The 26,795-nt window shown below is 38.0% G+C and overlaps 1 protein-coding gene across 13 annotated transcripts in view; it reads right to left on the reverse strand.

Moving 5' to 3' along the window:
• LOC109042363 (uncharacterized) overlaps positions 1-26,795 on the reverse strand; it is a 270,886-nt gene that overhangs the window by 54,382 nt on the left and 189,709 nt on the right. For 12 of the 13 annotated variants that reach the window (XM_072300324.1, XM_072300329.1, XM_072300321.1 and 9 more), the window contains 7 exons: positions 25,308-25,532; positions 20,665-20,825; positions 12,554-12,765; positions 10,004-10,208; positions 6,689-6,878; positions 4,435-4,753; positions 1,222-1,369 (listed from right to left, as the gene is read on the reverse strand). In XM_072300324.1, the coding sequence (XP_072156425.1) occupies positions 1,222-1,369; positions 4,435-4,753; positions 6,689-6,878; positions 10,004-10,208; positions 12,554-12,765; positions 20,665-20,825; positions 25,308-25,532 (1,460 nt within the window). Of the gene's footprint in view, positions 1-1,221; positions 1,370-4,434; positions 4,754-6,688; positions 6,905-10,003; positions 10,209-12,553; positions 12,766-20,664; positions 20,826-25,307; positions 25,533-26,795 lie in introns of those variants that run through there. The other variant, XR_011899858.1, reaches the window with a different exon arrangement.

Below are 26,795 nucleotides of genomic sequence, written 5' to 3' on the forward strand. Positions count from 1 at the left end.
CACCGCTTGCCAATCAAAAGTTGTAGCATTTCAAAGCTTGTCCTCATGGAAAGTTGTTTGATTAATCTCTGTTGATGAGAATCTCTGAATGAACAAGAGAAATGGATGTTTAAACCGATCACGAACTTAACTGGCCTTCCTTTTGATACTGCGATGACAAACTGCCTACCGTACCATTACAATCATTGCGGAGATACGTTCAAACTAAATACGTTACCAACAGGGAACTTATGCACATGTTAGTAGCATTGATATTATCTCTTCCACCTGCATCTTTGTCTTTGAAAGTGAAACTTGCGGACCTGAGGAATTGAGGATCACGTTGCAATCATGTTCATTTGCGAAAAATGAACTTAACTCCGATGGTGACAAGTTTCGAAAAGTTGAATTATTACCCTGACTAGTCAGAAATATTATGGTATTGAAAGAGAAGAAAAAATACGGCTAGAAACTTCTCCTAGTTTTCTCAGTCGAAAAAGCACTATCCGGCGAGACCAAGAATCGGATAGGGCGATTGTCCGGCCGGATACCCGTCCCCACTCTACTTAAAAATTATAAACATTTTCCGACAAAATGTTAAAAAAATACCGATTCATTAAGAAAAGAAAGCACACTACCTCCAGGGTGAAACAAATGAGTGTTTGTCAACAAGACTATGATTTTCTGGATAATTATGGTTGCATTTTGGCTTTCTTTTCTTATAGTCCGTTACCTACAATCCAAAAGTGGCAAAAACCCCGCCTTCATGAGTCGAAACTCAGGTATTGAACTCATTATGCTCTTTCAAAATACCCGAGCTTACCAAAGCCCACTAACTTTTAAACAATGAATCAAACTGCTCACCTGACTTTGCCCCTTAGCAGCCCCTCTATCACGTTGTATACTATAATGCAGCGTTCATACAATGAAAATGGAAGCTGCAAATGAGAGTCATCCATGTTGTTGCGATTCTTATCAGAGAGATGAAGGGTCTGAGATGAGACACGGGCATTAGAACAGCGTATTTAAGTGTGTGTGTGTGTGTGGGGGGGGGGGTGAGGGTGTGTGCGTGTGTGTGAGGGTGTGTGTGATTGTATGGCAATGGTTATGGGGCCTCTGCACAAGCTTCTTGCCCACCTTGTGGGACCTCCCTATGCTTGTGGGGCCATTCTTCGTGGCCCCACAACCAAAACCGAGATAAAAAAGTGTATTTTTCAATAATATAAAAAAGTGTGTACCTACCGTAGCAAATATCTTTCAAAAAACTACAACTCTTGTCTAAATGCGAGAAATCAGACTCTGAGACACAGGAGGTTTCATGGATGATATTATCAGGTAGAGCTATGTTGAGAGTTCCCAAAGGCAACTGCGAGGGCTCTCCACGAATGACCTGTTAAAATATATTCAGGCAATTAATATTTCAAAAATTTCTTTCAGGAGCATAATATGATCAGAACTTTACTTAGCACTTATGCTTATAATCGCCTAGGAGAGCTTGATTCTTATTCTTCCAATTTTACATACCTCTCTTATAAATTTCAGGTAAAAGTTTAAAAAACGATACAGTTTAACAGATATGTAAACAATTTTGAATCTGATTCACACTATTCAAGATGTACCAGTTTAAGAAAAAAGAGATCCTGAAAATTGCTTATGAGAATGTGAGCCCACGCCGATTTTCAATTTTTTTTTAAATTTTTAAATTTTTGTAAAACTTTTTCTTACCGATTTTTCTAAAAATTGTTGTTGATACTTCACTACAGCTGTTTCGAGCTAACGCTCATCGTCAGGTGATTTAAAAAATGTATAAAAACTAAAATTACGATGCGTTTTCGCGATCGCGAGTGGCTCGGTATCCGGGTTCGCATTCGTGACGTGACTGATAACCCTGGCATTCGTTGTTATGTCTTTCTTCCTCACTTCCTGTTATCATGTAGTAGTTCATCAAGGTGGGAGGGATAATTACTGTTGTTATGGTGCTTTCTATCTGAGAATTGAGGATGGCTTTGGATTTGAATCTATTTATTTCGAGTTGTTCACAAACGTTCATTTTTTTGCGTTTTTTGCATCTTCTCATCACCTTCATTTCACATTTTTCAAGAGGGTGTTTTGAATCAATTAAATGGTCAGACAGAGATGAGTGACCGTATTTCCTGTTCTTGGCATGGTTTAGATGTTCTTTGGTCCTTGTTTTAATACTTCTGCCCGTTTGTCCTATATATAGAGAGCCACATTCACATGTTATTCTGTAGATACCGCTCTGTTCTAAATAAATGAGAATAATAAAATAAATGAGAATCAAGACGATTTAGAACAGAGCGGTATCTACAGAATAACATGTGAATGTGGCTCTCTATATATAGGACAAACGGGCAGAAGTATTAAAACAAGGACCAAAGAACATCTAAACCATGCCAAGAACAGGAAATACGGTCACTCATCTCTGTCTGACCATTTAATTGATTCAAAACACCCTCTTGAAAAATGTGAAATGAAGGTGATGAGAAGATGCAAAAAACGCAAAAAAATGAACGTTTGTGAACAACTCGAAATAAATAGATTCAAATCCAAAGCCATCCTCAATTCTCAGATAGAAAGCACCATAACAACAGTAATTATCCCTCCCACCTTGATGAACTACTACATGATAACAGGAAGTGAGGAAGAAAGACATAACAACGAATGCCAGGGTTATCAGTCACGTCACGAACGCGAACCCGGATACCGAGCCACTCGCGATCGCGAAAACGCATCGTAATTTTAGTTTTTATACATTTTTTAAATCACCTGACGATGAGCGTTAGCTCGAAACAGCTGTAGTGAAGTATCAACAACAATTTTTAGAAAAATCGGTAAGAAAAAGATTTACACAAATTTCAAAATTTGATAAAGTATGGCCGATAAAGTTAACAACAGAAGTAATATCAATTTTTTTGGTTGCATTGAACTTGTCGTGATCAGAAGTCAAAACTGCACCAAGTTTTTATTAGTTACCTTTTCGCACAATTTGCTATTGAAGTTTCGATAATTTCCCTATTAAATAAGACAGAGGGGCGTTGATAAATCAAAGAGATCTTTCTTTCTTTCAGCATTCAATAACAGGCCAGGTATAATTTACAGAAAAATCTGGCTCGTGAAAATAAATTATGAACGGAAATAACTACCACTAAGCGGAAGTCTTATCTTGAATTCCATATACCTTTTTATTTCACCGTCAAAGGTAGTTTCTTCCTACCTTGTACCCTCCCCCTTGGACAGACATGCATTGAGTTTTTCCATTAATTAAAGCCGACTCGTTTTCTGGAAAGGAAGGTAAATCTGTTTCACTCATTATTACAGCGCTGGCTTATGATAAGACAAATTATCGAAACTCTAACTGCGAATTGTGTGAAAACCTATGGAAAATTTGCAAAGTTAAAAGTTTCCAACACGGTCGACGAATTAGGAGCAATAAAAAAATTGGGCATTGATGGGGACACAGACTCCCATGAGTGGTTTGTAGGGTTCTTTTGACAAGTCTTTGAAAATTTCATCTTTAACACAAGGACTCAGATTTAGATTTCTAAAACAGAGGAGTTTTCATGAAGAGTTTTAATTACAAGTGCCAAGGAATTTTCAATGCCGTTAGCATCTGAGAAATTTGAAATACAGCATAAACTCTAATCGGCAATAGCAGTAACATTATTGCAACCAACCATCTAAAGACAAGACTAGTGCTGTGGTAAATCTACGGGTGTTGCTATTATTGCTTGAGAACAAACGAAACATTTGCTGCTAGCCAATTAGGACTGGTCAAGTATCTTGTCTATTCATCTTTCCATTTGTTTCTACAGAAAGTAACTGGCCTGCTCTCAGTAGGAGCATAGAAAAGTTTTGAAGTTAAATTGCCCCTCAAGACAGAAGGTTGAAAAATGGAATTTCAACAACTTTTTGTTGCAATTAAATTTTAATTTCTGAGTTTTAAATTTTTGACAGGAGGAAGATACTACTCATTGAACATGCCAATGTTAAAATGAATGTTTGTCCGTAAGATATCAGTGCAGCTTGTGCTAGAATACTGATACAGCCATTCTCGTCAAAAACGGCCGACACCATCGGAATTTCATTGGCTCTGAGTCGAAACATTGTTGTTCTGTAGGTCCGTCCATTGGGTTGCTTGGCTAATAAAACTGGCACACACAATAACAGTTCATTTTTGCCAGTCTCAAAAAGTCTGCAAGCTATGAGGGTGTTCTTATTGTTAACCCTTTGTGACAAATTGTTTTGACAACTCACCGAAAACCAATAGGATACCTTGAGTGGAACTCAAAACTTCTTGTTGTCTCGACTCTGTTATTTCCAGGCATGAGTTTGATTTCTTTCAAATTGACTTGGTTCATTTATGAGCTGTGTGCCGATGAATATAATATGCAACTGAACCTCTAACATCGGAAGAGATAGATGAAACTCAATTACCTTTGGCTCTCTCATGAACAATATCCTGCCTAAAGCAGGCTCTTCAAGGTCACGCACTCTAGCAGTAAAAGGCAGTCGATTCTCATGGAATGCTTTAAAATTGAGTACTAGCTGGTCCCCGGTTTTACTGATAGGAACAAGGTTTCCAATGAATTCTAGATATAATGGTTTGCCTTCCAGCACTTCAATATCCCTACTCTTTGCCACTTCTGTGAAGTGTTCCTGGTGTTCTAGAGTTTTATCTTCTTTATCATCTGTCATACAGAATACACGTAACCTGGCTTCCTGCGAATCAATACGTTTAGCAAACACGACAAACCTAAAACAACCCAATAGAAAGGAATGAAAGACATGAGACGACTAAAAGATGTATTGGTTTCAAATTGTTTGGTTGTTTTCTCTATTGTTACATTCTAGGACAAAAAACTCCATTTTATTTCATTTATTCTACAGGGTGGCCCAGACCTAAAGTACCAGGGCTTTTTTTCGGTTCATTTGGGTCATACAAAGTCCAGGATCGCAGAGGTGAGTAGGGAAGCGACCCCAAAGAATCCGAATTTCATGGTCCCAGAGCCCCCCTGGAAGCCCTTGGTGCGTAAAAGGGGGTCCGTACTTCAGAAGTCAGGGTTAATGTCAACATTTTGAAATTATTTCATCGGAATCAGAACGTACAGAAATTTTTAGCTTAGATCGACACCAAGAAATCCAAAATCGGCCCATCTGTGTCCAAAATACCGACCCCTAAAGGTGGGGGATAGAGCCCCCTTTAAAAAAAATTCAAGTTCGTTAAATTGCCGTGAAGACTCGGAAAAATGTGTATTCATGGGTAATCGACCCCAAGGAATCCAAATTTGAGGGTCCCGTTGTCCTCAGAGACTTTTCTGATGGGGCATACGAGGACTCTGAACTTTCAAATTTAACCGGTGTGGAGGTTACCCCTGTGCCCTATCAGAAAAGTCTCTGAGGACAACGGGACCCTCAAATTTGGATTCCTTGGGGTCGATTACCTATGAATACACATTTTTCCGAGTCTCCACGGCAATTTAACGAACTTGAATTTTTTTAAAGGGGGCTCTGTCCCCCACCTTTAGGGGTCGGTATTTTGGACACGGATGGGCCGATTTTGGATTTCTTAGTGTCGATTTAAGCTAAAAATTTCCGTACGTTCTGATTCCGATGAAATAATTTCAAAATGTTGACATTAACCCTGACTTCTGAAGTACGGACCCCCTTTTACGCACCAAGGGCTTCCAGGGGAGCTCTGGGACCATGAAATTCGGATTCTTTGGGGTCGCTTCCCAACTCACCCCCGCGCTCCTGGACTTAGTACGACCCAAATTAACCGAAAAAGAGCCTTGGTACTTTAGGTCTGGGCCACCCTGTACATGTATGATTTTGGTTCATTTGACTATTTTTGATACCTTTGTCAATAATTGTAAGACATCAAAAGGGTGAGTTTCAACAATTATCTTTTGCCATTATGTGTCAAAGAGTAATGCAGATTCTAACATTTCAAATTTGCAACATGATGAGGTGACTTTTAGAAGTATGTTAGGAATGGAGCAGAGGTGTGGTAACTTCTTGACCAGGCGAGCAAGGGGGTCATGATTGGTCCCATGCGAAAATGAGAAGGCTCCAAAAGCGGAATTTAAAAATGGAAAGGACGGTTAGATCGTGTTTTTCTTTGCAAAACCGCAGTAAAAGTCATGCATTTTTGCAGAATTGCAACCTTTTAAACAAGCAAAGTCATAGAAAGGCCATCTCCTTGAAAATTTTGGAGAAAAAATAGGTTAATTAAATGAAAGGGCTAATTTAAAAAGGAGGGAAGTTGAGAACTTTCTGCATCCCTAGGGAAAGTTGTGAGTTTTATGTACTCAAAATACATAGTTTAACTTGGAGCAATGAGAATGACTATTATCATCAATGATTCGATAATACAATATTCCTAATAACTGGATTAGAATTAAAGTGTGTCTTGTTAATCTACAGGTTAAAAACCCTTCAGAACGATTTAGGGATGTGATGACAAATTTCAGCCTCCTTCGCTCATTTCATATTGTTTTGTTTCGTTGAGTTTTTAAAATTTTTTTGTATAGTTATCCTTCCTTTCATCTTGGGCTCAGAGGTATTAATTTCAATGTTGCTTCAAAAAGCTACTTCAATTTCTCCAAATATCAGTCCTGATACTGTCACAATAAGATATTTATAGTAATAGAGTTTTTTGTTGAGTATAGATTTGTAACAATATACATACTTTGCCATGAATGGAACGTGAGAGGCCTCTTTGTACAAGTCAGTTGCCATATTTGTGGCTTGGCTGATGTTCCGACAATCAATGAGCCAAAACCTTGCGGACACAGTGGTTGTAAATGAGACACAGTCTTTGACTAACGTCAGCGGGGTTGAGCCGGTCACGTCTTCCCATTGTGCTTTGGAACTCCCTCCTTAAGTACAAAATTATCCAAACACCCTGTGATTAAGAAGGTTTCATGACCATAACACTTAGGGACTTGAAATTAATGAAGACTCTTCAGAGATTTTTGAAAGAACAAGAATTCAGTAGATAAACAAAAGATTTAAAGAATGACGACTGTTAAATATAAACTTACAACTTTTGAAAATACAACTTCAAATAATTAAATTTTAGGGGGTCAAAAAAGTAGTTTACTTTGACGGGGGATCATGGTTAAAATTTTAAGTCTCCATCTCAATTTCTTCAAAAGTCACAGGGGTGTCCTAAGACTTTTGTGTCACCCTGGATGAAAGGTACTGCTCACTCTTGTTTGCAGATCTGGCACGTTTTGTCATACGGACAAGGTATATGCGGCTGCATCGAACTCGAGATTGCATTACCTCCCCTCGAATCGTATGCTGATCATTAACACACCACTAAACCACCGTATTATCTTACCATGTGGATTTTGTCATTATCTTTTACTGCCTGGTACTTCAAAACGATACATCAAAAAAATTGACCAACTGATACATAATTACACTAGGCAACAAAATTTTGGGTTAAATTTGCCAATCGAACGTGACCTGTTTCATTCTACTCAGGGGGGTCTACTGATGACTGAAATGAATGCTTAAAAAATTCGCTAGCTCTGGTTATCAAAATATTTAGGGTTTTTTGCATTTTTAAGGGTAAATTTTGAGTATTTAAGGGGATTATTCAAATAATTTGTGGCCAGTTTTAATAAATGTTTCCAATTGGATTGCATTTTGCAAAAAGGATCCACTAGCATTGCAATGATGCTAAGATTGTGCAACTTCATCTTTTGCAATTAAATTGCGGAAATCGTGAAAAACTATGAAATTTAGGTGGTAATTTTTGTCTTAAATTTACAGTTTTTAGCGAGTAAAATAGAAACTATTAATGGATAATCGGGTTCTTCCTCCGAGACAAAAGAAGTTGCACAATCTTAGCAATATTGCAATGCTAGTGGTTCCTTTTTGAAAAATGCAATCCAATAGACTTTAAACTCGGTTAGCCTCATTCAGATGGGTCTACTGAAGACAAAAATGGGCGCAAAAAAACAGAAAGCCTATTTTTTTTAATTTTCAGGATTTTATTTTAGTCAAAAAAGTATGTATTTTTAGTCTTTTATGGGGTTTTGGTGGGCTTGGAGCTCTTGATCCATGATTCAACTTTGAAATGACTTTTTAAACGGCTAGAGACTCTGTATGTTCTCGTTGTACTGGTCTATTAAAGCCAAACATGGGTATGGAACGAATATTTTACCGCCTCTGTTTGAAATTTGGAGGATTTTTTGAGTAAAAAAGGCTCTATTTTTGTGAGTCTTGAGGCGATCAGAGCTGTGATAAGGCTTAAAATGTAAGACAGTTTTTTGACGGCTTTTCTCCCCTTCTCCCTTCATTAAGTGGGTCTTTGAAAAGGAAAATCACCCATCTGAAAAATATTTTGCTTCGTTTCTTTGAAATATTGAGGATTTGCTTGAGGAAAGCTGCGCATTTTGGAGCATTTGAATAAACAAGCTACTGCCCTGAACTAATTGCTGCAATGAAATGAAATGAAATTAAAAACAAACAGACAAATTAGAAGCTCTAAACTCGATTTTAACCTTTGGGCGAGTGTTTTTAAGTTGAAAATATACCAAAAAAGTATTTTACCTTTTTAAACACTTCATTTTTTCATGTTTCCTTTGAATAAAAAAAAAAAAAAAAACATAGTTCAAATCAAGCTAGACTGAACAAGGAAATGAGGTCCGTAATTCATGTACTCAATTTATTCTTCTCATTTATTTATTTACGTATTATACATGTATTTCCATGAATGACACATTAGATAAAAAAGAATACATTGAAAAAATTAGATTAAACACTATCTCGACGCTTTCTTTTCGATTGGCTGGATTTGAACTATGTTTTTTTTTTTTTTTTTATTCAAAGGAAACATGAAAAAATGAAGTGTTTAAAAAGGTAAAATACTTTTTTGGTATATTTTCAACTTAAAAACACTCGCCCAAAGGTTAAAATCGAGTTTAGAGCTTCTAATTTGTCTGTTTGTTTTTAATTTCATTTCATTTCATTGCAGCAATTAGTTCAGGGCAGTAGCTTGTTTATTCAAATGCTCCAAAATGCGCAGCTTTCCTCAAGCAAATCCTCAATATTTCAAAGAAACGAAGCAAAATATTTTTCAGATGGGTGATTTTCCTTTTCAAAGACCCACTTAATGAAGGGAGAAGGGGAGAAAAGCCGTCAAAAAACTGTCTTACATTTTAAGCCTTATCACAGCTCTGATCGCCTCAAGACTCACAAAAATAGAGCCTTTTTTACTCAAAAAATCCTCCAAATTTCAAACAGAGGCGGTAAAATATTCGTTCCATACCCATGTTTGGCTTTAATAGACCAGTACAACGAGAACATACAGAGTCTCTAGCCGTTTAAAAAGTCATTTCAAAGTTGAATCATGGATCAAGAGCTCCAAGCCCACTAAAACCCCATAAAAGACTAAAAATACATACTTTTTTGACTAAAATAAAATCCTGAAAATTAAAAAAAATAGGCTTTCTGTTTTTTTGCGCCCGTTTTTGTCTTCAGTAGACCCATCTGAATGAGGCTAACCGAGTTCAAAGTCAATTGGAAACATTTATTAAAACTGGCCATAAATTATTTGAATAATCCTCCTAAATACTCAAAATTTACCCTTAAAAATGCAAAAGACCCTAGACATTTTGAAAACCAGAGCTAGGGAATTTTTTAGGCATTCATTTTAGTCATCAGTAGACCCCCCTGAGTAGAAAGAAACAGGTTCCATTCGATTGGCAAATTCAACCCAAAATTTTGTTGCCTAGTGTTATTTTGCGCTTATTCTAAAGCTAATTGAGACCTCTTCATCATCAGCAATAGTTGATACTCTTTCATCATTCAATTCACCAGAGAAATGTACGCCAGTACCAAAATATTCCTGTTTTCCGCAAAAAATGAACATGAAGGCTAACCTCCAGGATAAGTTGAAAGTATGATGATGGACGTATTACAGTTGGTTAGAGAGAAAGGGAAAGGAATTGCTTTTGCACCTACAAACACAAACTTTCAAGTAGCTTACCTGTTATACTGCACAGTAATCTAAGTGTTGGTGCATCTCCGGAATATTGATTTATCATTCCTTTGTTGGCTGCTTGAGGGAGGGGGATTGTTAGGTTGATAGGTTTGTGGAATTTCCTGCGACGTGGCTCTACCGTCACAATTGGAGATATGGCAACTCTGTTACCAAAAAGTTTAGAAACTAGCTCTGATGGAATGGGTTGAGCCTAAATGAAAAAGATGAAATAATACATTGGTACAAGGGTCATATATAGAGTGAGTTTCCTCTCCTTTCCTTCGGGAATTGTTCCAGTTTGCAAATTTAAAATATACCGTTTTAAAACAAATGCTCTCAGATTTTAAACTGTGCAGTGGTTCTCTTCTGCAAATGATTCACTGTTTCAAAATTGCATATTTTCGAAGTTATCGCCAAAAATTTACTATATTTACTAGGGGTTCTAAAAGGATCATCTACAAAGTAAGTTTCTCTGTTTTACATTTTCGTAATTGAAAGAAGTAAATCAAATCAGTAGAAAAGTGGGCAAACATGCTCTCAGCTTTAAATCAAGCCCGATATTTTGAAAACTGGGTGAGGGATTCGCAAGAAAATTCAGTGTGACTAGGATTACCTCTGACCGCCTAGCACACATCTTCCAATTCACTGCTGCATTGAGCCAGGACTTCCCAGCTCGTTCTCAAAAGCAAAAAGTGCTGAATGCGAACATGTTGATTTTTAGGTTTTCAACTTCAATTTGGTATACTGGCAGGACATTCATTATCAATCAATCAGTGAGAAAATAACGTTCTTGCGGTTTCCTTCTGAAACACCCAATAAACCAAAAAATTCTCTCTCAAGAATCCAGTTTTTCAACTGAATTGAAAAGAAAAAAACAACCCAATGATAACATTTTATTCTTTGCCTGTCTAAAGGCTGTGAACACAATTGTGCTAGCAGAGAGGGTAACTAATGCTGAGTGTGCAATCTGTCATAACGTCAAGAGGTGCACACCCATCAGAGATTTTTGTAGGAAATCTTAATTTTCTCACTGACCACTTGATTAATAATGCTGAAAAGATTTACCAAATTATTGCTGAAAATATTTACCAAATTAAAGCTGACGATGGCAAGAAAAATTTTCAGCTGAAAATACATGCCACCTGAGAATTACATTCAACACCTTCCACTTTTGATACTTGGCGATTTGGGAAATATCCCAATGCCGTATGCTAGTGCATACGGTTGGTGGGCACTCAAAACATGGATCTCAATAAAATTGAGTTTCCTAGCAAAATCCTAAACTAATTTTCAAAAGCTTAGGATTGAAACTGAGACAATAATGGTGCATACCTTTGGACAGATTTAATTTGTCCCTTACGCACAGACGATGTAAAATAGGAAAACTAACTTTGAGGATGACCCATGTTTTGATGATTAATAATTCTATTTTAATGATGGCTGTTGAAAAGGTAGAAAAATTCTGAATATATTCTAGAGATGATGACTGTCAGGCCAGCTTACACTGCCTACGGACCAACGTTAATGATCCACTTGTTTAGAGGTTTTTGATATCAGCCAGTGCTAGTATCAGAGTGTGCTATCTGCCAGTTCCCAGTTAAACTAGATTTCACTACGATCGACTGGCGTCGACTGGTTTTTTGGAACTTAAAATGATGACTTTCTCAGCAGTATAATTGTTTTATCAATGGTCCCTGAGAAAACTAGAAAAGAGGGATTAAGATAAGAACCGTTTTAGGGCCCACCCTGGTTTCCCAAGGCTCCAAGCTTTTTTTCTCATTGAAGGTCTTTTAATGGAATAGATCATGATTCTGCCATTTTTTGACTCTTTAGTAATTTATGAGTGGCCTTAATAAGGGTTTGAAGGCCCATTTTCGTAAATAATGCGGGTTTCTTGGCATGCAACACATACTTTCATATCAATCCTGTCAAAAAAGGCATAAAACAAAAATTATTATAAGAGGCGCAAAGCAGAACGTAAATCAAGAGTTCCAAGTGGAGAATAAGTGCTTGAAATGCGTGAAATTTGAAGATCATTCTTACCCAAAAATGCATCACTCAGATGTGATATTTTTTAGTTCTGGTCAGATACTGTATCATCCAATACTAACTGCCTCAGCTCGCTTTGCTCACATCCGCACCTAGCCGGGGGTCCACCCCCTGGACCCCCAATCACTCGCTTCGCGAGCTCCAGGAAAACTTTCAAGAGCGCATACTGAAAGTTTTGGCTTTCAGTATCATCTGGACATCAACAGCTTTCGTTTGCAACAAAAATAAGGGAAATCGGCCTGGCGATCCCTCAGAATTAAGGATCACAAGATTTTGACCCTTATAGTTTTATTTACATAGATTGGGTTGTAGTTGGATAAAAAAAGTGGTACCCTGGTCCATGTCCAGTGTCGTGGAAAGTCCATTTTAACCAACTCTACAAATTACTTCATAAATTTATTTTAAAATGGTTGATGTTGTATGGTTGAGAAATTGCAATCCTGGTGTGTTCTGTGTCATAAACTATTTTTTGACAAGGATAAACATTTAGGGGGGGAGGAAACTGACCTGTAATCCTACGCGAATCTTTTTGGTAAGAGCACCGGGTGGGAATAAGGCCTGAACTTGGGGAACAGCTGTTGATGACACTACTCCACCTTCGGGACCAACAGCATGGACTTCTTGACGTAAACGTGAAACGATGGCAAAGTACTGGGGAAAATCTACTGTCAAAATGCGTGTGATTCTGCTTGTATGAAGATCTTCTAACTGCCTGAGCTCTGCAAATGCAGAAAGAGGTTCAATTTCATATAGGTGCATTTAAACCTAAAATTGGCAATGGTTAGTGTTTTAGGTGCATTTAAACCTAAAATTGGCAACGGTTAGTGTTTTTATATGGGACTTCTGACATGGTGTTTCAGCTTACTTTGGTCACGCTTGAATATCAACTAGATTGAGACATAAAAGATAATATACCTGAATGTGGCACGGGTGCTGCTTGGGAAGTGTGGGGAAAAAGTACACTAGAGCACCAATTAATTACGAGCACCATTTGATCCCCATCCAGACGTTGAGGCAAACCAACTTTTAGATAACTCGAGCGAGATCATATGCCTCAAAAAGGTTAAATTGTAGGAACTAGCCAGCTTCCAGGTCTGACCCAATAGATATATACAGGGTTATCCAAAAGTCACTGACCACCCCTGTAACTTTTTTCCAAATTGAGATAGAAGTTTGAAACTTTGGCAATGTTCCTCGGTCTAGAGTAGCAACTTTTTGGTCCCCCCAAAATTTTGGGGAACGGGGGCTAACTTTGTTTTTTCAAACGGCAACCCCCCTTTGTGATACCTCATTTGAAAGATAATAAAAAAAAGAAAATTTTTGGCGCAAACCGCAGGTCAAAATGTTGATTTTTGACAAAATGGCGGCCGGTCAAAGTTCAAAATGGAGGAAATCTGACATCTCCGTTGTTTATTGACGGATTGGCGTGAAACTCGGAATCTTGGGGTTTTTCGAGACAAGTAAAGGATTCTGTCATTGGTTTTCTAGAAAAGTCAGTCCTTTTCAAAATGGCGACGGTCAAAATGGCGGCCTAGAGCGGGAAGTGGATATTTAGGCTAGCACGTTGGATTGGCATGTAACTTGGTATCCGGGGGTATTTCGGCACGAGAAGACCGAATCTTTCATTGGATATCTGAAATTCCGACAAATTGCAAAATGGCGGCTGCAAAATGGCGGGAAATCTGTTTTACGGCTGTTTACCGATGGATTTGCATGAAATTCGATAACGATTATTAAACATTTCAAGAATCTAATGAAAAATGTCTTTTTCTTGAGCTAAAAACCACGAGGATATCGAATTTCATTCAAATCCATCGGTAAAAAGCCGTAAAACAGATTTCCCGCCATTTTTCTGCCGCCATTTTGAAATTTGTCGGAATTTCAGATATCCAATGAAAGATTCGGTTTCCTCGTGCCGAAATACCCCCGGATACCAAGTTACATGCAAATCCAACGATAAGCAGCCTAAATATCCACTTCCTGCTCTAGGCCGCCATTTTGAAAAGGACTGACTTTTCTGGAAAACCAATGCTAGAATCCTTTTTCTTGTCTCGAAAAACCCCAAGATTCCGAGTTTCACGCCAATCCGTCCATAAACAACGGAGATGTCAGATTTCCTCCATTTTGACCTTTGACCGGCCGCCATTTTGTCAAAAGTCAACATTTTGACCTGTGGTTTGCGCCAAAAATTTTCTTTTTTTATTATCTTTCGAATGAGGTATCACAAAGGGGGGGTTGCTATTTGAAAAAACAAAGTTAGCCCCCGCCCCCCTAAGGGGGGGGGCCGCCCCCCAAAATTTTGGGGGGACCAAAAAGTTGCTACTTAAGACCAAGGAACATTGCCAAAGTTTCAAACTTCTATCTCAATTTGGAAAAAAGTTACAATGGTGGTCAGTGACTTTTGGATAACCCTGAATATATTACTTGTACATTTAAACCTTTTTCCTGAACACATGTACGAAAGTTATAAGTTTCACTGTAGCCTGAACAACAAGGTGTCTAGAATTTTTGACCAGGCTCATTCCCTGATTTTCAGGAGCTTATTCCCTGATGAGAAACCAAAGTTTTCTACCACTTCCCCAAGATTTTCGGGGGAAAAGAATATAACTCTTCAGAGTTCCATATACCGAGTATTCCCGAGCACCTGTCCACAATCTTCATTTTGGAAACTACCAAAAATTGAGCTTCGGGACAAAAACTATCAGGGCTTAACTAACCCCAAAGAATTCAATGAAATTCAGCCCTCCAAAACCCCATTTTAGGAGTTTCTTCAGGAGATTTCCCCTGCGTTTCTCGAATAGTTCAAATAGGAAGGGTATGTTTTGACTTTGGATTGAGATTCTATTGCCAAAAAAAAGAGATTTTTGTTCCAAGCAGTTTTCCCTACACCTCCATTCTTTGGAGTTACGGGACATATTGGGGCATTTTTTTGGGCAAATTTTAATTAGGCACTGGAGAAGTTAATATTATTCGATTTTCAAAATCTAAAAATCTTTTGAGAGAAGAGATTAATACCTTTTCATCGATGTGCCACACGACCCCTGTTGATCCAAAATTACAGGGGCCACGACCCTCCAAAAATTTCGAGGCTTCGGAGGGTCCTAAGTCGAAAATTTCAAAAGGCAAGGGTATGTTTCGACTTCAGATTTTGATTCTACGCAAAAAGTTCCTTAGAATTGATACAGCGCACGGCCTATTTGCTCTAAATTTTTTTGCTCCTCTTTTCCTCCAAAGATACACTTTTTACTGGGAAATGGTGTTCTAAAGTAATTTTGAGAAAATAGGCTCTGTGCCACATCAATTCTACGTTCAAAATTTTGAATCCGATAGTGTTCCTGATGTTTTTATTATCTGGTCAATGAAAGCTCCTCCATTCTTTTGATGATTTACAATTCAAATGTGTCATTCAAGAAGTCAATAACAGCGCTCCGTCAGACTAGACTGCCTTTGAAAACGAAATGATTGCTAAGCAGTAGAGGAAGAGATTCCCAGTTTCTGGAACAGATTCCCGAATTTATCCTGTAAGTTTTCATTCCCCGATGAATCCCGGTTTTCCCCGGTTATTCCCGTTTTAGGCACTATGCTGTACAGTCATCATTAATTTATATTTAATATCAATGTGTAAAATTATCATGCAAGAAATTCACAATAAAATAACATTGAAAGAAAACCAATTCACTCTTAGTAGTTCAGCGGACTTGATCAGCTGCGCTATTGTAGCAAGTGAAACGGTGTTTTAAGACTAAAAAATTTGATATATTGCTGATTCTAAGCTCTTCTATAAATAAAGTCTCCATGACTGAGCAGACATAGCATCTGACTGGTGATCTCAAGTTCCAGGGTTTGAGGCTGCTCGTGACCTAAGTTTTTCATTTATTGAAAATAAAGAGCGACGCCAAGAATGGCACAATTTGGGCCAAAAGGGATTTTTCTGAAACCGGGCCCAAACGATACCTCATGATACCCTAAAACTCTGGTTGAAATTTTAGCTTGAGTATACGCACGGTTTTTGAGAAATGAGGGGGCAAAGTTGCCAAATCGCCATCATTCTGGAAAGCATTTCTACAGCAAAAAGACGGGAAAAATGGACGAAAAAGTTACACCTTTGATGGGTTTCGGCTGTAAATGTTCTTATTGCGCCCCCAAGCATTTAACTGTGTTCAGTTTCAAAAATTTTGATCGCACAGTGGTCCAAAGTGGGGAGAAATCGTCGACAAATCATGATTCTTTGTCAAAGAGGGTTATTCAAAATCGGCGATTTTACCCTATGCTTGGATTTTGCCCGGAGTTGGATATGTTGTTCCCTATCACGAGACACGCCTTTTTCCGGCATTGGCAAGTTCACCCGAAATTTTTCCCGCGCGCTACAGCGTTGCCAAGTTGAAAACAGGCAAATTCCGTAAGTGACATTAAAATTGAGCTATGAAGATGCGGTTTTAACGAAAATTCTCTAAAAATTACGCACTTTTAGGAAATGACCATGTTTTTAATGTCGCATTAATTTTAACATGCATTATTGCCAAATTTCCGATTTTTAAATTCGACAAATGTTACATATCCGCAAATACCCAAAAAGGCTATCTTCAAATTTGAATAAAAAGTTGTCTAATCGATAGTTCGTTTGATTCCGCATCCATCAATATATTATAGCTCGCTGGGAAACTTTTGGTTCGCGAGATATCATCATTTTTGTGAACAGCTTTATGGAGCGGCGGCGCTTTTTGAGTCCGGGCGGATAGAAATTTTAGCCTCCCAAAAACACCGGGTAGCATTAATTCCATGGTTTCCTATGTAATTTTTGGCGCTGAATCCGAATTTGACCATTTCATAAAAAAATTGTCACCAAGATGTTGCCAAATTTGGCAAAAATTGCTTAAAATCGGCCTTTTTGGCGGATTATAGCCTGTGACTTGCCAGGAGTTGATCAGACGACAAAATTGGTTATTTCCACAGTTTAAACTCGTTGAACTATCTACAAGCTGAGTCAAATTCTTTCTGCTCACGGTAAAATTAAACGCGCGACAAGCAGCAAACTGAAAAAAAGACACCGAAATTGGCGCTTTTTGCGGTTTTTGTCGTAAGTTTCTTGTTTTCCGATTAAGAGAATGTTTCTTGACTATACTTATGAACAACATGAGCAGAGTTTAATAAAATTGAACAATAAAATAAAATCGAACATATTCCAATGTTGCCAAGCTTAAACAAAATCCTTTAATTTTCGCTGGTTTTTTCGATATTTTTGTCCTATATTCTTTGTTCACCTCTTATTTTTAAATTTTATAAATGTATCTCTCTTGCAAAATAATACACTTCTGTAGAATAATTTAATTTTCAACTTAGATATATACTAATAACTAGGGTATTTAGTTCAGAGAGGAAAAATTCATAAAATAGTGAGTTTTATCGAATCGTGTCAATAAACCACATTTTGAAACAATAATGGAAAATGTTCTGCTAAAAATTAATGAATAAAATGTACTCCTCAGACTGACTTCATTAAAACAAGACAAGACGCATTGCAATATTGCCAAAATTACGTACAATCGTTGAATTTTGGCGGTATTTGACCGTTATTATTCATTACCCTATATTTAGTATACAATTTTATTTTATAATTCTGAGGTAATGGAGTTTAATAGAAAAAAGTAACGACACCAAACTGAAGAAGACGCCCAGGGAAGGACAAGAAGGGGCTTAAAAAGGAACAAGGGCGCTCCAAATTACTGAGGACCTGTGGGTGGACAAGGGACTATGGCGGTTAGGCGTCGCGGGGCCCGAGAGACCGCTGTTAAAGCGGCTCTTTATCTATATATGTAACAATACAGTAGTTTGTCGTTACACTCAGAGTAATTCAGATTTTCCTAAGAAACATTCTCTTAATCGAAAAACAAGAAACTTACGACAAAAACCGCAAAAAGCGCCAATTTCGGTGTCTTTTTTTCAGTTTGCTGCTTGTCGCGCGTTTAATTTTACCGTGAGCAGAAAGAATTTGACTCAGCTTGTAGATAGTTCAACGAGTTTAAACTGTGGAAATAACCAATTTTGTCGTCTGATCAACTCCTGGCAAGTCACAGGCTATAATCCGCCAAAAAGGCCGATTTTAAGCAATTTTTGCCAAATTTGGCAACATCTTGGTGACAATTTTTTTATGAAATGGTCAAATTCGGATTCAGCGCCAAAAATTACATAGGAAACCATGGAATTAATGCTACCCGGTGTTTTGGGAGGCTAAAATTTCTATCCGCCCGGACTCAAAAAGCGCCGCCGCTCCATAAAGCTGTTCACAAAAATGATGATATCTCGCGAACCAAAAGTTTCCCAGCGAGCTATAATATATTGATGGATGCGGAATCAAACGAACTATCGATTAGACAACTTTTTATTCAAATTTGAAGATAGCCTTTTTGGGTATTTGCGGATATGTAACATTTGTCGAATTTAAAAATCGGAAATTTGGCAATAATGCATGTTAAAATTAATGCGACATTAAAAACATGGTCATTTCCTAAAAGTGCGTAATTTTTAGAGAATTTTCGTTAAAACCGCATCTTCATAGCTCAATTTTAATGTCACTTACGGAATTTGCCTGTTTTCAACTTGGCAACGCTGTAGCGCGCGGGAAAAATTTCGGGTGAACTTGCCAATGCCGGAAAAAGGCGTGTCTCGTGATAGGGAACAACATATCCAACTCCGGGCAAAATCCAAGCATAGGGTAAAATCGCCGATTTTGAATAACCCTCTTTTTAATAATGGAAATAAAACAGTCGGTCTGCTGCAGTTTTCATGGCTAACAATGTTCTTATCGGTCCTAAATGCATGAAATTGTGTTCAGCTCCACAAATTTACATTGCACAGTGGTCAAAAATGAGGGAATTAGTGGACAAATTAAGATCCTCTGTGAAACTTTTTAAAAATGAAGTGAAACTGTTGGCCCCCAGTAGAGTTTAGATCCTGGAAAAATTCTTTAAATTATTTTTTGGACTGTCTAAATCATTTTTTCTCCATTTTTCCTTCTTTTTTTTAAATTTCTGAAAGTTTGCATATTTTATCGAGATAATGCCACAAAGTTTATTCTATAATAACGTTCTTTAGACAATGAGGTCTGACATGCAGTAATAATTAAGAAAATTAAATACATTAACTTTTCCAGGATCTAAACTCTACTGGGGACCAACAGTTTCACTTCATTTTTAAAAAGTTTCACAGAGGATCTTAATTTGTCCACTAATTCCCTCATTTTTGACCACTGTGCGATGTAAATTTGTGAAGCTGAACACAATTTCATGCATTGAGGACCGATAAGAACATTGTTAGCCATGAAAACTGCAGCAGACTGACAGTTTTATTTCCATTTTTAAAAATTTGACAAAGAATCATGATTTGTTGACGATTTCTCCCCACTTTGGACCACTGTGCAATCAAAATTTTTGAAACTGAACACAGTTAAATGTTTGGGGGCGCAATAAGAACATTTACAGCCGAAACCCATCAAAGGTGTAACTTTTTCGTCCATTTTTTCCGTCTTTTTGCTGGAGAAATGCTGTCCAGAGTGATGGCGATTTGGCAACTTTGCCCCCTCATTTTTCAAAAACCGTGCGTATACTCAAGCTAAAATTTTAACCTGAGTTTTAGGGTATCATAAGGTATCGTTTGGGCCCGGTTTCAGAAAAATCCCTTCTGGCCCAAATTGTGCCAAAAAACGGTCGTTTTTGGCGTCGCTCTTTATTATTTAAAATCTATTACTTTATTATCATTTCCAGTAAATATGTGACCTATTTTTATTTATTCAATGATAACAACATCAAAAGTTACTCCCTTGAGTTGGTTTTCATGGATCCTATTTGAATATACCACTTAAAATGGCGCAAAAGCACACCAAGAGTCTAGTTTGGCATCCACCTGGCAAGCACTGCTTCTGTCATTAAGGCAGTTTGCACCGTGCACTGCATACAAGCATGCCTTTCCCTGATATATAGTTTTTTTATGATAAACATAGTGTCCATAGGAAAATTCATGATCTTAAATTTGAGCTTTATGAAAGAATTTTCAGATAATATGTCAAATTATTGTATTTTCAGGATATATAATATTGGTTTAGAAGAAGAAAAACGGGTCCATCCTTGGAAATTGGCTTTTTCTGTATAGATGTGACTAAATGCACTAAATTTGAGTACAACTATGCTCCTGACAAGGCTTTTGAGGGCCACTAGTGAATGAGACCATCATCTCTTTAACGAAAGGGTGCAGATAGAGGTTGAGGAGTCATGGTGCCATTGACTTTGCAGGGTTGTGTACGGCAAAATGATCACATTTCGACAATATTTTTATCAATCTTAAAATAGGTTTTGCAAGTTTAAGGAGGCACATATGTTTGGCAATTTGTTGAGACATGGTGTAAAATAGTTATTTTAAGAATTAGAAATAGATTTAACCCTCTGTATTGTTTCAAAACAAAGGCACATACCAAACAGGTCCAATCTCGCACACTGTGGATGTCTTTGAAACTAGACCCATTCAATCCTAAGATAATGTCCAATCTTTTCCAAAAGTTCACAAATGGGCAAAGCTGGGTTCGACTTTACTCACAGATAGAGAATGGATGAAAAATAAAGTTTTACCTTCCCCTTCAAAACTTTCATTTAAAACATCTTGGACAGCTTCCTCACTAGCCTCTAAGGTATGTTCTCGCCACGAAGATCCATTGTCAGATCGTAAAATGACTAGTTCTCTCTCTTTGCCTCGCAAGGATGCAAAATGTGGAACTTCTATGATAACAGGACTGAAAAATAAAGAAGTATCGAAATTTTAGGTAAAAAGAAAGTTCATAGCCAAAAGGACTACTCATCTTTTAAACTTGAGGAGCAGGATCTTCCATACAGAGGATCTGCACTTGTGAATTAAGAGGACAGTAAACTTTTACATGTTTAAGAAATCCACTAGACGGCGCCTATCAGATTTTGGGACAAATCATAATTCCAAGATTGAGGAACATTTGGACCGCGTTCAACAGAAAGGAACCAAGCCACATCAGCTATTGCCAATTTTAACTGGGCAATTTAATTTTTTACGAGAAAACGTTTGTGCAGATCCCTTTAAAAATGTTGAGGAATTTGCTTCGTACTATGGAGTAAATCCACTGAAATTTGCACGAAAATCTGCACAACTGTTTTCATGTAAAAAATGAAATTAGCCGGTTAAATTTGGCAATAGCTGATGCGGCTTGGTTCCTTTCTGTTTAACGCGGTCCATTTCAAAATGAATAAAATGTAAAGATTAAGAAGAGAATCGGTTGCATTTGAGTCATTCAGCCTCCATCACTATCTTCATTTATCACTGGGATAACCGTTGCTGACCTTAAAAAGGAAGGAGAGCTTTTCAGCTGGATGGATAATTTTTGATAAAAACCTATTCATTTCTAAGGAAATAAGTAATTTATGCAACATGCAAGCAGCAGTCGACCGTTCTTCTGCCATTAAGGCATTCACAGGCAAATTCCTTAGTGGCATCAAGACCATTTTCGTTTTACTACATACAGGCTGTTCCAAAAGTCCAGCCCCCCCCCCCCCCTCTAACTTTATAACGGTTTGAGATAGAAAAATGAAACTTTGGGAATGTTCCTATCTCAAAGGGACCATCTTTTGGGGGGAGGGGTCAAAATTTTGGTCTCCCCTCAGGGAGCGACAGGAGGCTCCCAACTTTTTTTTTCAAATGGCAACCCCTATCTTGTGATACCTCATTTGAAAGAGCATAGAAACTAAGAATTTGGCACAAAACGCAGATCAATATCTTAATTTTTGACCAAGTTATAATAGGTCAGAGGTCCAATTTGACCTATTATCAAACAATCATAACTCCAGTTCAAATTATCGTAAAGAAAAAACGGGAATATTTACCAAATTATGTTTGCTTTTAAGTAAACATTACAGAAATCACCTCGAACTAATTTTAAGGGGGGGGGGTCGGACCCCCAAATACGTCAATTCAAAGATCATTCAATTTTACCGCGAAATAAGCCAATTTCCCCTGAATTTGCCTCCATATTATCTTAGTAGAGTCAAAATCAGTTCAACGTTATGTTGGCAAGTCCCCAAATTTAGGAAAAGTTCAAAAGAACGAAATTGAAACTGTCAAATTTAATCACCTTAAATTTTGTTTTTTTGAACTTTACCCGAAATTTGGGGACTTGCCAACGTAACGTTAAACTGATTTTGACTCTGCTAAGATAATATGGAGGCTAATCTAGGGGAAATTGGCTTATTTCGCGGTAAAATTGGATGACCTTTGAATGGACGTATTTGGGGGTCCGAATCCCCCTTAAAATTAGTTCGAAGTGATTTCTGCAATGTTTACTTAAAAGCGAACACAATTTGGTAAATATTCCCCTGAGGGACGACCAAAATTTTGACCCCCCCCCCCCCCAAAAGATGGTCCCTTTTGAGATAGGAACATTCCCAAAGTTTCATTTTTCTGTTCAAAAGTTGGAGGGGGGGGGGGGCTGGACTTTTGGAACACCCTGTAGATGAAAGTAATGGACAACTAAGTGTAAGACTTTTCCATACAGAGACGAGTGCTGCGCAAGGTTTTAAGTCGACTGCTTTGATCTTCATTATGACAAGAAGGAAGTTCTCACATGCCACTTTCAATTTTAAAGTATTTCAACGTGTTGAAAAGAGATTTCTAAAGCTTTCTTGTGCCGACTAAAGAGGTTACTCCCTCCTATAGAACACAACCGATGAGACTTTTTCTCTGGAACTCCAAAACCATACCCGGAACATAGAATTACTATTATTTGCAAATATTTCATGAGATGAAAAAGTCCCCAACGTTCGCGTATTAGGGTTCTTGTTTCTCAGTTGAATGGAAACGCAGTTAATGAAATTATTAAATTACAGAAAAAAAGGAGGAATTATGATTGCTTCTATTCCTTAACTTTACATGAATAAAATCGCTGTGTCAATATGAACTACAGTCCTGCGTTAAAAACCATCTTCTTACCATGGTCCTATAATGAATGGTCTTGTGCGACCAGCATACCTCATATGATCACTAGAATTCAAAAAAAAATTGGCACTGTACTAAACATGGCGATTTTGCACCTACAAACCAATTTTTCTTACAGGAAGCACCCAATTGACTTACTTAGGCATGTTACTCAAATGTTTAGAGCCAAACAGAATCGAGAATCTTAATTGCAAGCCAGTAACCTTTGCTGAAATGACAATTTTGACCGTTTTAGTGACAAAAAACTGGTTTAACTTGTAAGACGAGAGACTCGATTGACCTAAAACCCTATCTAAGAAGAATAGAGCATGATTTTCAAATGCTCGGGAGGAAAAATAGTGATTTTGCCAGAAAATCTTTATGGCTGCAAGTAACCTCTACTGCAATAGCTAACCGTTTTTTTCACAGGGGACACAGAGACTCCATCGACCTGAAACCTTTTCCAACAAACTGGGGCATGCTTCTTGAAATATTGAAACCAAGTTTAAATAATTATGTCCGAGAATCTTGAAGGCGTGCGAGCAAACCGTTGCCGAGATGGCCATTTTTGGCGCCGAAAAACCATTTTTCAGTGGGACGCACCATGCATAAAGACTTTAGATTTTGTTTGTGGTAACAACTGGTGTATTAAATACATTATAAGGCAAAAAAAAGATGTATGTGTCCTCATTTTATTTTACATCGCTAAAATCTGAACAAAATTGAAAATTCACGATTTTTACGAATTTTTTTTAAGGGTCTAAATATGGTTCAATATGGTTTGATTTCTTAACTAAAGAATCTGATGGGTCTGATGTAAATTTGGTGAAGTTTCGGTGTATTTTCATCGAAAAACGCGGGATATTTGAAATAAAATTTGAAAATACCCTGAAATTCCCCGAGAAGTGTTTATCGGGGCTGAAGGAGAGGGGGTGAAGGGTGGGACTTATTTTTTTAAATCGACAAAACCAAATGCTTTTATTGCATGAAGATGGAATGAACTTACTTTTAGCAAAGTTTTCGACCTCCACTGTCATTACAGGGTGTCTATTAAATTTTGATAGCTAAAGACCGGTCAAAATGGAAGTATTTTTCACGATTTTTGTGTATCTGAAGACACCGTGCAATAAACAATCAAACATCTGTCGATCTTTTGAAATTTGCCCTTCCATACTGGTGGTATGGACTTGCTTTTCCCCAATTTTCGAACTTCCAGTGTCATTACAGGGTGTCTTCTAAATTTCGCCATTGAAGAAACGGCCGAATTGAGGATTTTTTTGACGTTTTCAAAGTGATTGCAGGCACTGCACAACGAGGAATGTAAGACATAGGAACCAAGTAGATATTTTTTATTCATTACGGAGGGTATGAACTTACTTTGCACAAATTCTCGGACCTCCACTGCCACTACAAGGTGTTCAAAATAATTCTCCAAAAACGGCCAATTTGAGGTATTTTTGACGTTATCGCTGCCATTTCGGGTATCGCAGGATGAAGAATATAAGACGTAGGAACGAAGTAAAATTTTTTAATTCCATACAGACGGTATGAACTTACTTTCCACAAATTTTTGGACCTTCACTGTCATTACTGGGTGTTCATTAAATTTTCGAACGCGAAAAAACGGTCAAAATTGAGCTATTTTTGACAGGTTTTCCACCATTGTGGCCATAGCTTGGCCGAAAATAAAAGACCTAGGAGTTTTCTGACATTTGCCCTTTCATACTGATGGTATGGACTTGCTTTCCACAAATTTTTGGATTTTTACTACCATTATAGGTTGCTCAAAAAGTTCATTATACGTTAAAAATGGCGAGATTTCGATTTTTAGAGCTGCCGAGCGGAGAGTTTCGGCATTACCAAGCGAAATGAGTGACCTCGGAGAAAAACAAAAATTTGCCCTTAATCTGCAAGGTATGAGCTAGGTTTGTACCAATTATTGGGCATCTAGCGTCAAATCCGTGTTGCTAGCAAAAATATCAAAAATATACGACGAAAATGCCCAAAAAACCGGAAAAATTTCGATGTTGGCTTCCGTGTTTTTTTTTTATCACATAGAACCATTTAAGACCGTGGAACATTTGGTTTTGTCGATTTAAAAAAATAAGTCCCACCCTAGGGGAGGGGTTAGAGTCGGGAGGTAAAAATTGCCCAAAACCATGTTTTAAGGACCTCCTGAAAGGATTTAGACAAGTCTAAATTCGTGAGGAGGGGCATTTTGGTGCCCTTACCCTGGGATACCTGATTTGAAATTAAACAAATTACAAAAAGAGGAGCTTACCCTAAGAATTTTGCACCTACAGGTCCGAATTCCAAAATGCGGCTTGCGAGGGCTTCTCCTTCCATCAAAGGAGGGGGATTCAGGAGTCTGTCTCTGCGCAGATATCTGCACGTGATTCGCATTGGACGCTCAGCTTTACGAGGGGGAACGATAACCCTCACACCAGAGTGACGACAGCCTCGCATGGCACCGCCTCTTGCATCCACAAGGAAACTCACCAGGAAACTAATGACAGAGGAAAAAGTTTAAACTTGCAGACTCTGAATTCCGTCATTGTATTTTAAAACATGTCATGAGAATCATAAACCTAGAAGAACGTCAACGACAGAGTATTTCTGAATTCAATTTTGTTTCTTTGCTTAAAACGAACTACACTTTGCAAATAGGAAGGAGCTACTATTTCTGGCTCATCCATCAAAGCAAGCATCTATGTGCAAGAACACACTAATGGAACATGTGTCGTTTTTAAAATAAGTCAGAAATTGCGTGGCATGAAACGAAAAATTCCAGACCTTTTTGTAGAGTTCCAGGATTTTACGGACCAGTGGAAAACCCAGCTTAAAATGAATCTTAGACCCTGAGGCCTGTGTATCATAAGTTCTTTTTAGAATAAAAATTCAACTGAGGTTAGAAAAACGGAATAATGGGCCTCTTGCAAACTTTTGCTACAGCAAAAAGTAGAGTTATTCCTGGTAGAAAATTTCTTAAAAATCACGATGAGCGCATCTGTGGGGAGCAATGCCCGCTTTTATGGTCCCTACGTATCAGAAATGCATCCAGTCTTGTCGCGATACCGCAAAGCGTAGCGTAGACTGGGACGGAGGAAAGGACTTTTCCGGAAGAGGTGGTGGCAGCAAGAGGTGTCTTAAGGAAAAAACACTGATTATCCTTAGGATGAAACGAACAGATCACCCTTGAGAGGAGGTAAATTCGGGAAGAAGACGCAGGGGAAGCCACAGCTCCCTTCGGCTACGAATTCCCATACACTCTGTCCGAACTCTCTCAACCCCGCGATGCGGCGTTCGTCGATCGCGAATCCTCGCTAGTACGCGCATGCGCTGTTCGTGGTGTGTATCAGCGAAAAAGACGGAGAGTAGCGTTGTCGAATATCCACCTAAAATTGAAAGATTTTTACGGCGGATATTCGGAAGCGAATACTTCTCCGACACATTGGCAAAGCCTGAAATGCACTCACTCCTAACTTTACAATCTGCGTAAGAAATTTGCGTTTATTTGGGCTTACTGCTTCAAAAACGGTAATACAGCACAGGTGAAAATTTAGAGGAGTCGTTCCATCTAACTCCTGCTCAATGGATTGCTAACATTCAATATTCACCATGGCTGACACCAAACCCACAAAACACTTGACGGGACGAGATTCTAACCACCTGATAACAATCGACGGGTTTACATTCACATTTTCCTCTCGTTGAGATAATTGAGAGGTTGGCTTTGATTGACCTTGTGCTCCCTTCCACTTACATGGGG

The sequence above is a fragment of the Bemisia tabaci genome, chromosome 1 (genome assembly GCF_918797505.1).
Source record: "Bemisia tabaci chromosome 1, PGI_BMITA_v3".
Taxonomy (NCBI): Eukaryota; Metazoa; Arthropoda; class Insecta; order Hemiptera; family Aleyrodidae; genus Bemisia; species Bemisia tabaci.